Source organism: Eptatretus burgeri, chromosome 4 (assembly GCF_056783735.1).
Source record: "Eptatretus burgeri isolate ZD-2024b chromosome 4, Ebu_testis_v1, whole genome shotgun sequence".
NCBI classification, from domain to species: domain Eukaryota; kingdom Metazoa; phylum Chordata; class Myxini; order Myxiniformes; family Myxinidae; genus Eptatretus; species Eptatretus burgeri.
In genome coordinates, this window is record NC_140964.1 from 124,107,137 (window position 1) to 124,122,136 (window position 15,000).

Consider the following 15,000-nt stretch of genomic DNA (forward strand, 5'->3'; position numbering starts at 1 on the left):
TTATCGCCTCGTCTGTCTGTCTGTCTGTCTGTCTCTGTTTATCTCCTCGTCTGTCTGTCTGTTTATTGCCTCGTTTGTCTGCCTGTTTATCGCTTCGTCTGTCTGTCTGTCTGTCTGTCTGTCTGTCTGTCTGTCTGTCTGTCTGTCTCTGTTTATCGCCTACAGGTCACAATTTTAAACTGATCTTCACGAAGCTTCACCACATGGTACAGTTTGTAATAAGGAAGAAGCCTATTGTTTTTGAGGTCAAAACGTCAACATAGGCCAAAGGTCAACAACCAAGGTGGTATTTCTAAAATCCTCAATTTTCATCACATGGACTTGAAATTTGAAGAGGATTTTCATCTCAGATCAAGTGCTGAAATTCAACCACCAATTATATTTGAGGTCCACATCACACATACAGCAGTTAATGTCGTCGTCGTCACCACACATACAGCAGTTAATGAAACAAAATGAATTAATAAAATGACTTCATCCACAAAATAGTTGCAGCTTTGTGCAGAACAACCCTGGAGACATCACAAAGTTCAATCGCTCGTGAAATAAACATTGCACACAATGCACCCTTTTGCCTGTAATGCACCAACCTCTGAAAATATAGACACAGAGCTGGCAGAGGGTATGGATCGGCAGTCCCTCTGGGGTCAGGGCACGCGTTCGAGCAGTGGATGTGTTAAATCATATAGCTCAATAAAGCTGGTTAATTTTGTTACATTCCTCAATTTCTGGTTCACTCAATATAATTCTCCAAACAGGAGAAAAAGATAAGTTTAATGCTTTGGAAATTTCACATTTTCTTGTGTTTGTATGGAGGAGGGACCAAAGCCTTGCTTGCTTAAACTAAACAGGTCTATCAACCGAGTTATAAGACTCGTTATTTCTTTAAATTATCAGATTTCACAACAGATTTCAACACTTATTTAGTCGGGACAATATCCGATTCTCGAAACAGAAATAATATTTCGATGATATACTTTAATAGTCCGTGAGAGTACATCGTGGAAAATCGTAACATATTGCTGCGGTTCTTGGAACCGCATTAATCCAATAGATAGTGGTCCCAAGACAGATATTCCATTATTATACGTGTAGACAGTCCCTTTCCTTTTGTCTAGCGGGACAACAAGGGAGTGCGTTGCGATGATCTCATAGCTCGGTTTGTTTACACCATTTTTTCTTCATTTCGTCCCTACTCTTCTTTTCGTGATTATTCCTGAGGTAAAGCAGTCACGTGCGCCTTCGCTGTGAGGTGGACCCTCATGGAGGCTAACGCGTGCGGCGCCGCTGTGAGGAAACTGCAGCGCAGAGCCCTCGTTCCCAAGCGAGCCCTAAACCCAACGTGTGCAGCGAGTCATATAGTGCGCTTTGCAGTGCAGACATGTACTTGTACTTAATCTAACCACCTAACCACATGTACTTAATCGTGTTTAAAAAGTCTGAAGCCAATGCAAACAGAAACAGTGGTGAAGATCTTATAACTAACTACTGCCTCCTACCACACAAATGTAGCAACATTTATTTTCCTTATCACCTCACTCTTTTATGGGCCAAGATTTTGCGTACAAAAAAGAACTTTTTCCTCCAAAAAACTCCACTACACATGCTCCATAAAGAACAATGACTTTTAATGGAAACAAAATAGCAGGAAATGTAACCTTGAGAGTGCAAAAATCAAAAGCAAACTGAAATTCCTCCAATCTATCATGTACCTGATATAAAATGGGATTTGAATAATTTTGGATGCACAATTCACCAAAAAAAGTTCAGAGTTTATGCATCAGATGCACATTTTTCAACACAATGGGGACCATCTGCAACAATAAAAAACAGCACCAAAGTGACCATTTGCTCCCCAACTCAGCCCAGACTACGATAACTTACCAGGTAGTACAAAACCTGAATGAACATCGATTTTTCTTTGGACAGAATTTTATTTTGTTTTCTTTTATTAACAACACAGGGCAAGCCAAACCCAAGAGGTCCCTTCGGTGAAAAAGCAAAGAAATGAGATGGGAAAATGTAATAATTTAATGACATTTATATGATTGTTTCGCAATTTGAATTGTTGAAAGTCGTCGGGAATTGATAGAAGTTGAGAATACAGTGCATTGCTGCGGAGGCTATTTCGAACAAAGGACGTTCTGGGAAAGAAGGAGGAGGCATGGCAATTGGTATGGAGGGAAGGGAGGGTAACACAGATGAGTAGAAGCCAGATGCAGAAGGGTGTGTTATGACCATCGTGAAGATGAATGAAGATTAACAGGGTTTGTCAACGCACTGACTGTGGTATCAGCAGTCAAAGAGACACAGGGAAGAGACTGATTGATGGTGGACCAAAGGTTCGAGATGGCTGGACAAATTAGGATAGTCTCCAAGTAACAAGTGTTTGCCATGTTTGAAAGGCTCCTGGTGAGTCTCTCCACACCAGAGGCCAGCTGGAACTATCAAATTTAATAATCGGTCCAACAAACCAGGTATAACAGTGCTCTTTCGTTCACGTGAGATGGGGAACACAATTGACATCATTCCCTTTGGGTTTAGTCATCTGACAGCTACTTTCCACTGCATGCCTGGCCTCATTGTCAGCCAGAGTGCTGCATGACATCCATTGGGAGGCGGCACAAGCTAAATGTGGCGTAGTCTTATTGCTTGATGAGGTCTTGATGGAAAGTGACATCACGGGACGTGAGACAGCTGGGCTCGAGTCTCATATTCCCTACCTGTTTATCGTTCATTTTTCACCCATGGCCTTTATATTTGCAATATGATTCACACAATATGACAACCAAAGTGACCTTGAAAGGGAATAAAGTTTTTTTTGTTCGGAAAATATTTTTCTTCACCATTTTAATATTGATGGGTATCGTGGCCGATTTGTTAAAAATGGGTATTAATGGAGTAATGAGATATATATATATATATATATATATATATATATATATATATATATATACATATACATATATATATATATATATATATATATATATATATATATATATATATATACAGTCCGCATTGTTGTGTTGCAGGTCAGTCGCTGTAACAGACGTGAGTGAGTACAATGTGGAACAGCATGTGGGAATGAGCTCATAAGAGGCCACAAACAAATGAAACAATGGTGGTTATTTCGTTTGAGTGTGGGCTTTCATGAGCCCATGACCAGTTGTCTCTTTTTAGTTATGTTCATGAGGTTGCTTTGTGTTGTGAATATCGTTTGTTGATAAAGCGTTCTGGATATTGTTGTGCGTACGAGTCTACTGCTTGACACCAGTCGTGCTCCCAGAAGGATTTAATCTGTGAAGACACAGTAATTCACCATGGTTCACCTTCAGTTATCAGAACTGACCTTGATTCACTGTGACTCACCATAATCCATCGTGAATCAGCCTCATCGGCTCACCAGCCAAACCATTCTAAAACGACTTTTGGAAAAGCACCCAATTAACATGATGCAATGTATGTTTGATTTAATTTTATCCTATGATATAAAGGCACCATGTTTGCAAGTTCATGATGTTTTATCACTGGGTAAAAAAACGCTGATTTTACAGTGTAGTGGGAATTTTCACATCTGATGCAAAGTGAGAGTGCAGAACGACACTGCTGCCCAAGTGAGTGATATCACCAGCACTCAATTCAAATTCCAAATTCCAAACCAAATCAGCTCCAGTCGAATATTAGGCCTGCTAGCTAGTTCATGAAAGACTTGGGGCAAACATCCCTGAAGGCAACTCCACAAGAAGCTGCGATTATCTCAGGAATCCAACCTAAGAGTACAAAGCACACAAGTACTGCGGTGATGTATATTCCGTTTGAACATGTCGATTACGTTAAAGGGAAACCCAAACGCTCAGACCACCTCAATGCTAATCTATCCCTTGATACCAAACAAAATAGATATTGTGTCTTTTTCCGATTTATAAAGTTGGTAATTTTGCAATTAAAAGTCGCAATCTACTTCTTCGCAATTAATCATGACGTAACACCTGGGAGTCGACCACCATATCCGGACTGTCTCTGGGTCACATTGCAGTACGATTCAACTCAATAATTTTCGATATTCCACAAATATGCCGAGTTTATGTGTTCTTGGTGGTTGTAGTAATACAAACCGAGATGGTTTCATGCCACAACAATGGCCGAAAGTCACGAAGCTTGCAGGAATTGGACGACGTTTGTCCAAAATATCCGAGTGTGCATCGGACATACAAAACGTTTGTTTGTGCGCTTGGAAGATTTTACAGAACACTGTTATGAAACAACAGCGATGGCGAGATCTTGTGGTTATCCGCTATGATTGACAGAGGATGCTGTCCCCACAATTAAGCGGGGGACACAACAAAGCATTCGTCACCGATTTTGTCAGCAGCGTCCGAGGGTGCCTTGGCGGTATCTGTACTGTGACGTGTCCGTGCTGTGTCATGTTCCTGCAGTGTCCATGCCGTGTACATGTTGTGCCATGTACATGCTGTGTTGTTCTATGTCCATGCTGTGTCGCGTCCGTGCTGTGTCATGTCATGCCATGTTTCTGCTGGGCAGTATAACCGATTTATCAATGAATAAAAAATCCCTTATACACCAACCATCAATTGAAGAGAAAAACAAAACCTTCCAATCTGTAGTGAACATACGACCGGTGTTTTCCTCTTTACCTACACCTCCATTGTCCACAACTTCATCTGAATTGCTCGCACAAAGCTCGAAACGATACGGCTCCATAATTCCCTCAAAAGCGTTTTCATCACTAATTTTGTCTCCAATAGTTCAAAATCCCACTGATCAGTTTCAACATACTGAGAGCCTTCAGAGTTTGCTAATGTCGGTGGGATCAATATCTGAATCAGAGCTCGAAATACGCTGTTTGTCCATGTAAGCCGCCATTTGGATCAAGGTGGGTTCAAGGTGTGACGTCATTCGTAAAACTCGAAAATCGACCCTTTCGGGAATTTATTCGCACTTTGTGATTGGCAAAATAATTTCAAAATTTTCTTTCCTTCAAATTAAATCGTGATAAATGAATTTCAATGGTTTTCATTAAAATTATAATAATAACAATAATAATAATAATAATAATAATAATAATAAACCAGTCACCCACAGGGTGACCCGTATCTTGCCAAAAGGTGACCACGTGTGACTTCTTTAAGGTCATACTGAGGTGAACAGAGCTGCAATCCACCAGGAGCGACTCCTTGAGGAATATCAGCCTACGAGAGATTCCGATGAGAATCGTTCTACAGAGTAACCATGAAAAATATGCTTTTGCCTCATAACGTCACCAAATGACGTCATAATGTCTCAAGCTTGACATATCTAGAAAGCACTGATTGAGGTGTTCAATTTGAGGTACTACACGATATGGTTCCTAAAACTTGAAAATTTGACCTTGGGGTCAAATATGTTTGACTTTAGGTGCTAACCATGAAGGTCAAGGCCAATCGCCACCGAAAATTAATTAGCTGAGCGCCAGATCATGAACTATATTCTCATGAAGTTTGAAGACGATCCGATCAAATTTACTCAAAAAATAAGGGTTTCGTCGACTCCCCTGATTTGCGACAAAGTGACCTTGACCTTTGACCTTCAAAATTTTATGCGCTGAAAGGGACCTCTATAGGCCTCTGATATACGAAGTTACAAAAATTTCCAATGATAACTGTGCTCTGCAGAGTGATTTATACGTGATTACAGACCAAAAAATAAAAAAATAATAAAAAAAATAAAAACCATATGAAGGTCAAGGCCAATCGCCACCAAAAATTAATCAGCTGAGCGCCAGACCATGAACTATATTCCCATGAAGTTTGAAGACGATCCGATCAAAATTACTCAAAAAATAAGGGTTTTGTCGACTCCCCTGATTTGCGCCAAAGTGACCTTGACCTTTGACCTTGACCTTCAAAATTTTGTGCACTGAAAGGGACCTCTATAGGCCTCTGAAATGCGAAGTTACAAAAATTTCCGATGATAACTGTGCTCTGCAGAATTTTTTATACATGATTACAGACAAACAAAAAAACAAAAAAAAAAAACAGACAAGCTGACTAACATATCTTGCAAAACTTCGTTTTGGCAAGATAATAATAATAAAAATTGTGTTTGGGTTCCCCGAGAGCATGTGGCATGTATTTTAATTTTTTTCGGTTTGTGGAAATTGATCGGTTGTGTGAATTTTGATGATACTTTTGTTGAAATTGGTACAATAGCACAAGTAATAAAGCTATAATCTGCTTTTTTATTGCTTGTGAACTGACTGTTGTCACTCACAATCACGTCCAAGAAATGGAGATCTAGTCTGTGAGTCCAAGAAATGGAGATCTAGTCTGTGAGTCCAAGAAATGGAGATCTAGTCTGTGAGTCCAAGAAATGGAGATCTAATTTGTCGTCATGCCACTTGCGTACATGTACATCATCGGTATTGTCCTGGTATTCTCACTTGTCTTGTTATTTTCTTTCATGCGCAATTTAATAAAAATGGAAATCCAGACACAGTCTGAAGGAACTCGACCTATCAAGCCTGTGTCACCTCCACATTCCCGACAATCAAGAGACACAACACTTTCCTTGCAACCCAACCCGTTTTTAAACTAAAACAGAAACAAAACTAACCACACATTCCCACTTGACCGGATTCACACGGACGTCTCAAATGGAGACATCGCAACTCAATCACACCTGGCTAATCTTACGCTACCTACCATTCCTGCCGTTATCCCTGTGCCCCTCCATGGCCATTATTTCGAATTACTTCTCCAAATGCAGTTCAACTTATCAACTATCCCTACTGTTACCACATTCTCCAGAAGACCATTTCCAAGTCTTAACAACTCTCTGTGTAAAATACCCTGCCTTGCCCTCCTACCTTCACTGTTTAATTATGTCCTCTGCCTCTGTCATTGTCCATCCTGATAAAAAAAACTTTCGTTTCAAGGTCATCTCTACCCTTCATCATTTAAACATTTGTACCAGATCCCCCTCATCATCACCTCCTTTCTAATCTAAAAGAAGATGACGTGTTGCTCAATTATGCTGAAATATATTTTTAATAGCATGGCATAGCATGAACTCAGTGCTTGAAGAAATTACACCACCATGTCCATTCATTGGAAGTGCTGATGCTAAAACATAAGTTGTAAGAGTTTGTAAACATCATGCATGCAGAAAACGAAAGTCTGGAGAAGTCAACCATGCTGGATATGGTTGAGGGAGGAAGAGCAAGAGGCAAATATTATATGTGCTCGATGGTAGGGTCAATACTGCAACCAAGCCGTGAAACCTTCATAAAGCAGTGCAGGAAAGGGATATTCAGAGAAATCTGATCATGAATGTCATCAGAGGTCGGCCACAGCTTGACGGACGGTTAAGGTGTCTCCGGCTAAAGATCTTTGGGTCTCGAGTTGAAGTTGAAGGGGGTCATTGAATCAACACCATTGGGTTGACTCAGCCTTCTGACGTCAGCAAAATGAGTAACATCTGACTGGTAACAGGGGCATAGCATCAGCCGCATAGCAGTGCCCCAAGAAAATGATGCAGCCAAGCAGCTACAGGCTGCATACAAATAAATAATTCAACAATCTGCACTATAAAAGGAGGCACGCGTGTGTGCGTCTGAGTTGCACCCATTGTTTGGACGGTTCTGACTCCACTCACAATTTCTGGACTGCAGCCACCATGTTGGTGCTAAGTCAAATTCACAATCACCATGTCGTAGGGTCATTTACAGCAATTCCGTGACCGTGGAGAGCATAGGTTCGTTTCTCATGTGGATTTGTCTTCTATAAGGGTTAAATAAAAAATTTAGCCCCCATGCCCCTCGCAAAAATGCGGGCAAACTCCGTGAGAGCCCCAAATCCAAGATGGCCACTGTCGGCCATGTTGGAAATTATCTTTTCAATGGTTTGGCCGACAATGCGACACAGTATATGGATTTTGGGACTTTTTGGGTCAAGGAATTCATATTTGATGTTGTTTTGATGATTTGACCTACTTTTGACTGTCAAATCCAAGATGGCTGCTCATTTTCAGCCAGGAAAGGTCAATTTTTCAAAGTTGTCCTAGAGCCTTCATAATAGGCTCTAATGAAAGATCTTTTGATGCTGAGTTGAGGTATGGACAGTAGAACTACAAGTAAATGCACAAAGGTCATCTCAATGGTAAAAAAAGGTAAACATTTGTGGTTGATGAGGAACGAACCATTGCTCTTGTGCGATCTCCTAATGTAATCCACCCCTCACTTCGACATCGATACAAAAATAAAAACAATAAGGTCCGTCAGACCAAGTGTTTGCCATGATCTGGTTATGAAGGCATCGAGCAGAGATCGACATTTTGTGTTCTGTGCCTTGATATATTTTTCAATTGAATTTTGCTTATTTCCCACTTGAATTCCTCTTTCAATGAACTCTGTTTGAAGGTAAATCTTTGTGTTTGTCATTTTTATGTATTTTATGCGTGTGTACGTATATAAACTGTATTTTCATAATGGAAGTGTGTGTGTGTGTGTGTGTGTGTGTGTGTGTGTGTGTGTGTGTGTCCACATATGGGGTTTCAGAATATGGAATTGAGTGCTCCTAAGGTGGGCTCAAAGTCTCCACCTTCATTACGGTCAGGGGTCTCGATCCACGGACCAAGCTGAAGGCTTTTTTTGTATATGCGGGTTTCAGAAGGTGGAAAAGATCTCTCCCAGGTCTTGTAGTATCCACCGCCGTTTGTGTGTGTGTGTGTGTGTGTGTGTGTGTGTGTGTGTGTGTGTGTGTATGTGTGTGTGTGTGTGTGTGTGTGTGTGTGTGTGTGTGTGTGTGTGTGTGTGTGTGTGTTTGGGTATGTGTGTATGTGTGTGTGTGTGTGTGTGTGTGTGTGTATGTGTGTGTATGTATGTGTATATGTGTGTGTGTGTGTATGTGTATATGTGTGTATGTGTGTGTGTGTATGGGTATGTATGTAAGTGTGTGTGTGTATATATGGATGTGTGTGTGTGTGTGTGCGTGTGTGCGTGTGTGTGTGTGTGTGTGTGTGTGTGTGTGTGTGTGTGTGTGTGTGTGTGTGTGTGTGTGTGTCGTTGATTGGTATCTTCATATATGGGTTTCTGAATGCGGAATGGAGTCCTCCCAGGGTGGGCTCAGAGTATCCACCTTCATTTTGGTTAGGGGTCTCGATTCACGGACCAAGCTGTGATATTTTCAGTTCTCAAAGTTTTGTGCCGAGGGCTCTCTTCAGTACCGTTACTGAGCCCAGGAACGGCTTCCAACTCCAGTTCGTTTGTGGTAATATTCCCAGGGATGTTTTTTAAGATCTCCATGAGGTTCTTCTTCATCATTCCCATGAGGTTCTTTATTATCACTGGCACAACTTTGGCATTCTTCAGCTTCCAGGATGTTTTCACTTCATGCTTGAAGTCATGGTATTTGGTCATTTTCTTGATTTCTGCATCGTTAGTCCAAAATCACTGGTATTAACACATCAATAAGCAAATGCCTTCTTCTCTCTAATTTTTGGACCTAAGTATTATATCTGGTCGCAATGCTTTGTTTTCAGTGTTCATGCTCAATAGCATCATCAGGTCGTACGTGAGCAGTACTTCAATGTTTTCAGTGATTGCTTTTGGTTAATTTTGCTGCAAGTTTTCTGGAACTGCAATGTCAAAGTTTTTGCAGATGTGGCAGCGGATTACTTTCCAAACTCTGTTGTGTCATTGTGTATACAGCTGTTCTGACATGTTCTTTTATTTTTTCATGATCGGTCATTAAGCATCACATATCATTTTCTTTGCAAACCCCACTTCCACCCCTCACCTGTCTTTTTTCTTCCTCCCCTCCCACCCTTCTCTGTCACTCTGTCCCCTCATCACCCCTCCCCCCTTTTCCTAATAAAATGCAGCCTTCTCCTCCCATCTCCTATCTCTCTCTCTCTCTCTCTCTCTCTCTCTCTCTCTCTCTCTCTCTCTCTCTCTCTCTCTCTCTCTCTCTCTCTCTCTCTCTCTCTCTCTCTCTCTCTCTCTCTCTCTCTCTCTCTCTCTCTCTCTCTTGCACCCCTTCCTCCCACAGGGAATAGCAACGTTCGATGAGGTGTCACTCTTCCCACCTCCCCCTTTTCATCCTGTCACTTTACACCTTCTCTCTCTCTCTCTCTCTCTCTCTCTCTCTCTCTCTCTCTCTCTCTCTCTCTCTCTCTCTCTCTCTCTCTCTCTCTCTCTCTCTCTCTGCCTCTCTCTCTCTGCCTCTCTCTCTCTGCCTCTCTCTCTCTCTGCCTCGCTCTTTCTCCCCCTGCTTGTGTATAATATAACATTATACAACATGAACAATACAATGGGTCATATATTTGTTACATACGCATGGGGAGGGGGGATTTTGATAAATGGAGAAAATTTGAATTAGAAAAGGAAGATAAGGGAGCAGGACAGGGGAGGGTGGAGAGAGAGAGAGAGAGAGAGAGAGAGAGAGAGAGAGAGAGAGAGAGAGAGAGAGAGAGAGAGAGAGAGAGAGAGAGAGAGAGAGAGAGAGAGAGAGGTGGGGGGGGGGAGGAGTGTGGGGAAAATGAAGGAAAAACGTTGAAGAGGTGATGGAAGTAAGGGAAGGGAAGTGAAAGAGCACGTAGGGAGCACACTGGTGAGGAAGGCAAAAATTCCATTATATATGAGTATGCAATAAATAGATGCCATATAATTTAGGCTTCTGCTGTCCGAGTGGAGATGCAAAGGTTAATTCCTGCTTGATATGGCCATGGTAAGATTTCACACCTGTTAATGGAGATGACGTATGCATGATCAAAAATAGTACAGGTGGTCCCTTGCCACACATTTTTGCTCACTTTCATTTTCATGGAACAGGAGCCGATGAGGAGCATGGAATCCCCATCCCAGACATCAAAAACCAATGTGTGTTGAGCCATGTAGCGATGGAAGTAGAGCATTCCGCTCTGTTCCAAAACACTCGGATCCAAAAGGTATCGCAGCTGCAGACCAGGAAATCCTGCGGGTTGTGGGCCATGGGGTGATCAGTTCCCTCATTTTTGGAAGCATAATGTACATGAAATTATATGGTCATAAATTTCACTTCTGATCAACAGCTGAGCCACCTGCTTGCTAAAACATTCCATGGAAATGATCACCAAGCAACCTGCTCTATGAGAGCAAAGTATATCTTGATCTATTAGAACGGAGGAGTATCAATCAACTCCTCAATGTAATGAATTTTCAGAACTTTTTTCAAATATAAAATAATTTTCACTTTAGAGCTACACTCAATAATTTGACGTACAGTATGTATACATAAATAATAGGGTATATAGTCAGAACGGTGACGGTGTCTTCCATGTTTAAAATTAACAATAAATGGAGTTCAACATTAAGATGGATATCATTCATTTTTAAAAGAAACTTATCACACTTGATCATCTCTACTTTATTGACAACTATGCGTACCTATCCTTCTCTTTGCTGAAGGGTTTACTCAAGAGACAGCATGTCGTACTTCACAAAGATATTGCATATCTATCTGTCTTTGAGTGTCAATGAGGATGTAAAATGAAGTAAAACACATGAAAATAATCTTTCATAACAAAATTGTTGTTGTCATTATGTGGATGTTGTTGTTGTTGTTGTTGTTGTTGTTGTTGTTGTTGTTGTTTGTGTGCTTCTTCAACATAGTTTTCTATATTTTTCCATTGCTTTGAGAAGTGTTTGTATACCAGCAGATTTACCCGGCATTGCGCGGGAAGAGAAACGTAAGCAACACTTTGTTGCCAATCACAAAGATTGATTAATTGATTGGCTGATTGGAGCTCTGTTGAAATTTCCATGTACATACATCCCTGAATACATCTGAAGAAGAAGATTAGTGTTGTGTTGTATATTATTGAAGAAGTTGTGTGTTGTATATTATTCGCAATTCAGCATCTAAAAAAGCTGTGATGAATATCCCATAAACAATGTCCCCCTCCTTGCTCCTTAAAATGCATAATTTTATTTTTTTCCAAAACAATGTGGACAGCCTTGCAGGGATGGGAAGGACGTGCGCCTTCTCGTTTTACATACATTAAACCCAAACCGGCATCACCTCAACTCACCATTTTAAACCATTCAATCCTAATTCTAACTCCCCCCCCCCCACCCCGCTGGCTCTCCTGCCCCCTTCTCAGTTCACGGAGTTCTCCTGCTTCCCTCCCCGACCTTGCTGGCTCTCCTGTCCCCCCCCCCCCAATCCCCCGGCTGGCGAAACTACATGCTGCCTTGGTATATAATCCATCCATCCATTGGGACCATACTCTGTGCAGAGTGTTGTTGCTGCCTAATCAGTCTCCTGGGCTATTTGGCACAATCCTGGACATGTCACCACTCTGACACAGGATACCAGGAAGCTTGGACTCATTTTGTTGACATCAGAAGGATGACAGGCTGAGCCAGTCCCACCAGGTATTAATTCAACAACAAAGCGGGATTTGAGCTCAGGACCCGAAGATCCCAAGCCCACCACGAGCCATTAAGCCAACACCATGCGTGTATGTAATAGTGGGGAGTAATTTACCGATGAAATGGCAGTTGAACAGTGATAGCGAATATTGACTGAGGGTTTGCCATTGGGGGTTGGGAGAGAAGGGAATGAGGACAAATTTTCCCATGCGAAGAGTGCTTTAACCTCAGCATTGCCCATGTAAAAAAGGAAATTGTAATACTCTCTGCCCCCACTACCAGATGACACGACACATTTACATGAAAAATTAACACGCCCCCAGCCACCACACAAAGTTATATTTGTACGAGAGACATAGACATCGGGAGACACAGAGAGACAGAGAGACAGAGAGACAGAGAGACAGAGAGACAGAGAGACAGAGAGACAGAGAGACAGAGAGAGAGACAGAGAGAGAGACAGAGAGAGAGACAGAGAGAGAGACAGAGACAGAGACAGAGACAGAGACAGAGACAGAGACAGAGACAGAGACAGCGACAGAGACAGAGACAGAGACAGAGACAGAGACAGAGACAGAGACAGAGACAGAGACAGAGACAGAGACAGAGACAGAGACAGAGACAGAGACAGAGACAGAGACAGAGACAGAGACAGAGACAGAGACAGAGACAGAGACAGAGACAGAGACAGAGACAGAGACAGAGACAGAGACAGAGACAGAGACAGAGACAGAGACAGAGACAGAGACAGAGACAGAGACAGAGACAGAGACAGAGACAGAGACAGAGACAGAGACAGAGACAGAGACAGAGACAGAGACAGAGACAGAGACAGAGACAGAGACAGAGACAGAGAGAAAGAAAGAGAGAGAGAAAGAAGAAGAGAGAGAGAGAGAGAGAGAGAGAGAGAGAGAGAGAGAGAGAGAGAGAGAGAGAGAGAGATTTTTTTTTGCCTTTTAAACACAAGGAAACTAGATGCATACGGAGACCATATTCAGCTCACAATGCCTGTGCCACTTCAACACCACACCTATTTGTCAACACAAGTTCAAATAACAAATATGCAATTTGTTTTTTAAATTGAGGGTTTGTATATTTTTCCTTTCTTTCCAGCAGAGGGGGTATGGGCACAGACAGGCTTGGGTAAAAAACACACATCATCAACCACACATCAGTGAATATACTTTATTCACAGATGTTATAGGTATAGATATTTTGTGTGCTCCTTCCATGTCCTTCTAAGGGGTTCCTACTTTGGTAGAATAATAAATGTTTCCTTTAGAACCGCTATGTGAATAAATGAACAATTTTTTGTTGCAAGTAAATCGATTATTAGCTTTCCAACATAACTGTTTATTACACTGGTCAACAACAAATTTGTTGTCTGCATTTTTTAAGCTGATTTAGGACGAATCTGATGCGCTGAATCCAAAACTCACATTAGTTTTGTTCAATCAGGTCAAGTTTTTGAGATATGGCCACATGTCGTTTTTTACATTTTTGTTCACATGTACGCATGTGTGGAGCATTTTAGAAGAAGTTGGTGGGGGTAAAATGTCATGTCAAATAATTGTTTTGATTGGAAATAATTATTTTAATGACAAGAAGTATTCAGGTACGATAGTTCTGGGTGATTATGTCGAAAAGGGATCAGTTTGAAGTCATAAAACCTCAAAATCTTCCAAAAATTGGTGAGGCAAAGCATAAAGTTCGTGGATCAAAACTAAAGTTAATGGGGCAGATTTTGTAATAATGTGATACAAAAAAGTTGTATTTCTTGAAATAAGGAACTCTGAAGAATGTACAATACCTACATGCGCCAATTTATGACATGCGCTTCTGCTCAAGCTTGGAGTGCCACAGTACGAACCCAAAGATGGAGACTGTTCATTGACAGCAGCAAGCGATCACTGAAATGTGTTCTGCTACACAACGGCAACCAGTTTGCCTCTGTACCCATCGCTCACTCGACTACACTGAAGGAGAAGTATGAAGCGGTGAAGTACGTGCTGGAGAAAATTGGTTATGATCAGCACAAGTGGTTTATTTGTGTTGACCTGAAGATGGTGAACTTTTTGTTGGGACAACAGTCTGGCTTCACCAAGTACCCATGTTTTCTGTGCATGTGGGATAGTAGGGACCGTGCTCAGCATTACACGAAGAAGGACTGGCCTGTGCGGGAGGAATTGGTGCCATGCAAAGAAAGGAACGTCATCAACGACCCTCTGGTGGACAGAGATAGAATACTCTTCCCACCGCTGCACATCAAGCTCGGCTTAATCAAGCAGTTCACCAAGGCTCTGGACAAAGATGGTGACTGCTTCACTTACTTGTGCCAGGCTTTTCCAGGATTGACCATGGAGAAGTTGAAAGCTGGCATCTTTGATGGTTCTCAGATCCGTCAGCTCATCAGAGATCCAGAGTTCAAAAACTCAATGAACGAAGTGGAACTGGAAGCGTGGAAGACATTTGTTTTGGTAGTGAAGAACTTTCTTGGCAACAATAAGGCCAGAAACTACGCAGAACTTGTCAACAACATGCTGACTGCTTTCAGAAACCTGGGCTGCAACATGAGCATCAAGATGCAC

At 41.7% G+C, this 15,000-nt stretch overlaps 1 protein-coding gene across 6 annotated transcripts in view; it reads right to left on the reverse strand.

Annotated features, from left to right (window-relative positions):
* The window catches only part of NPHP4 (nephrocystin 4), a 571,934-nt gene that overhangs the window by 84,736 nt on the left and 472,198 nt on the right, over positions 1 to 15,000 (reverse strand). For all 6 annotated transcript variants that reach the window (XM_085876134.1, XM_085876135.1, XM_085876132.1 and 3 more), the window contains one exon: positions 10,813 to 10,973. In XM_085876134.1, coding sequence (XP_085732260.1) covers positions 10,813 to 10,973 — 161 coding nt within the window. The remainder of the gene's footprint in view (positions 1 to 10,812; positions 10,974 to 15,000) is intronic.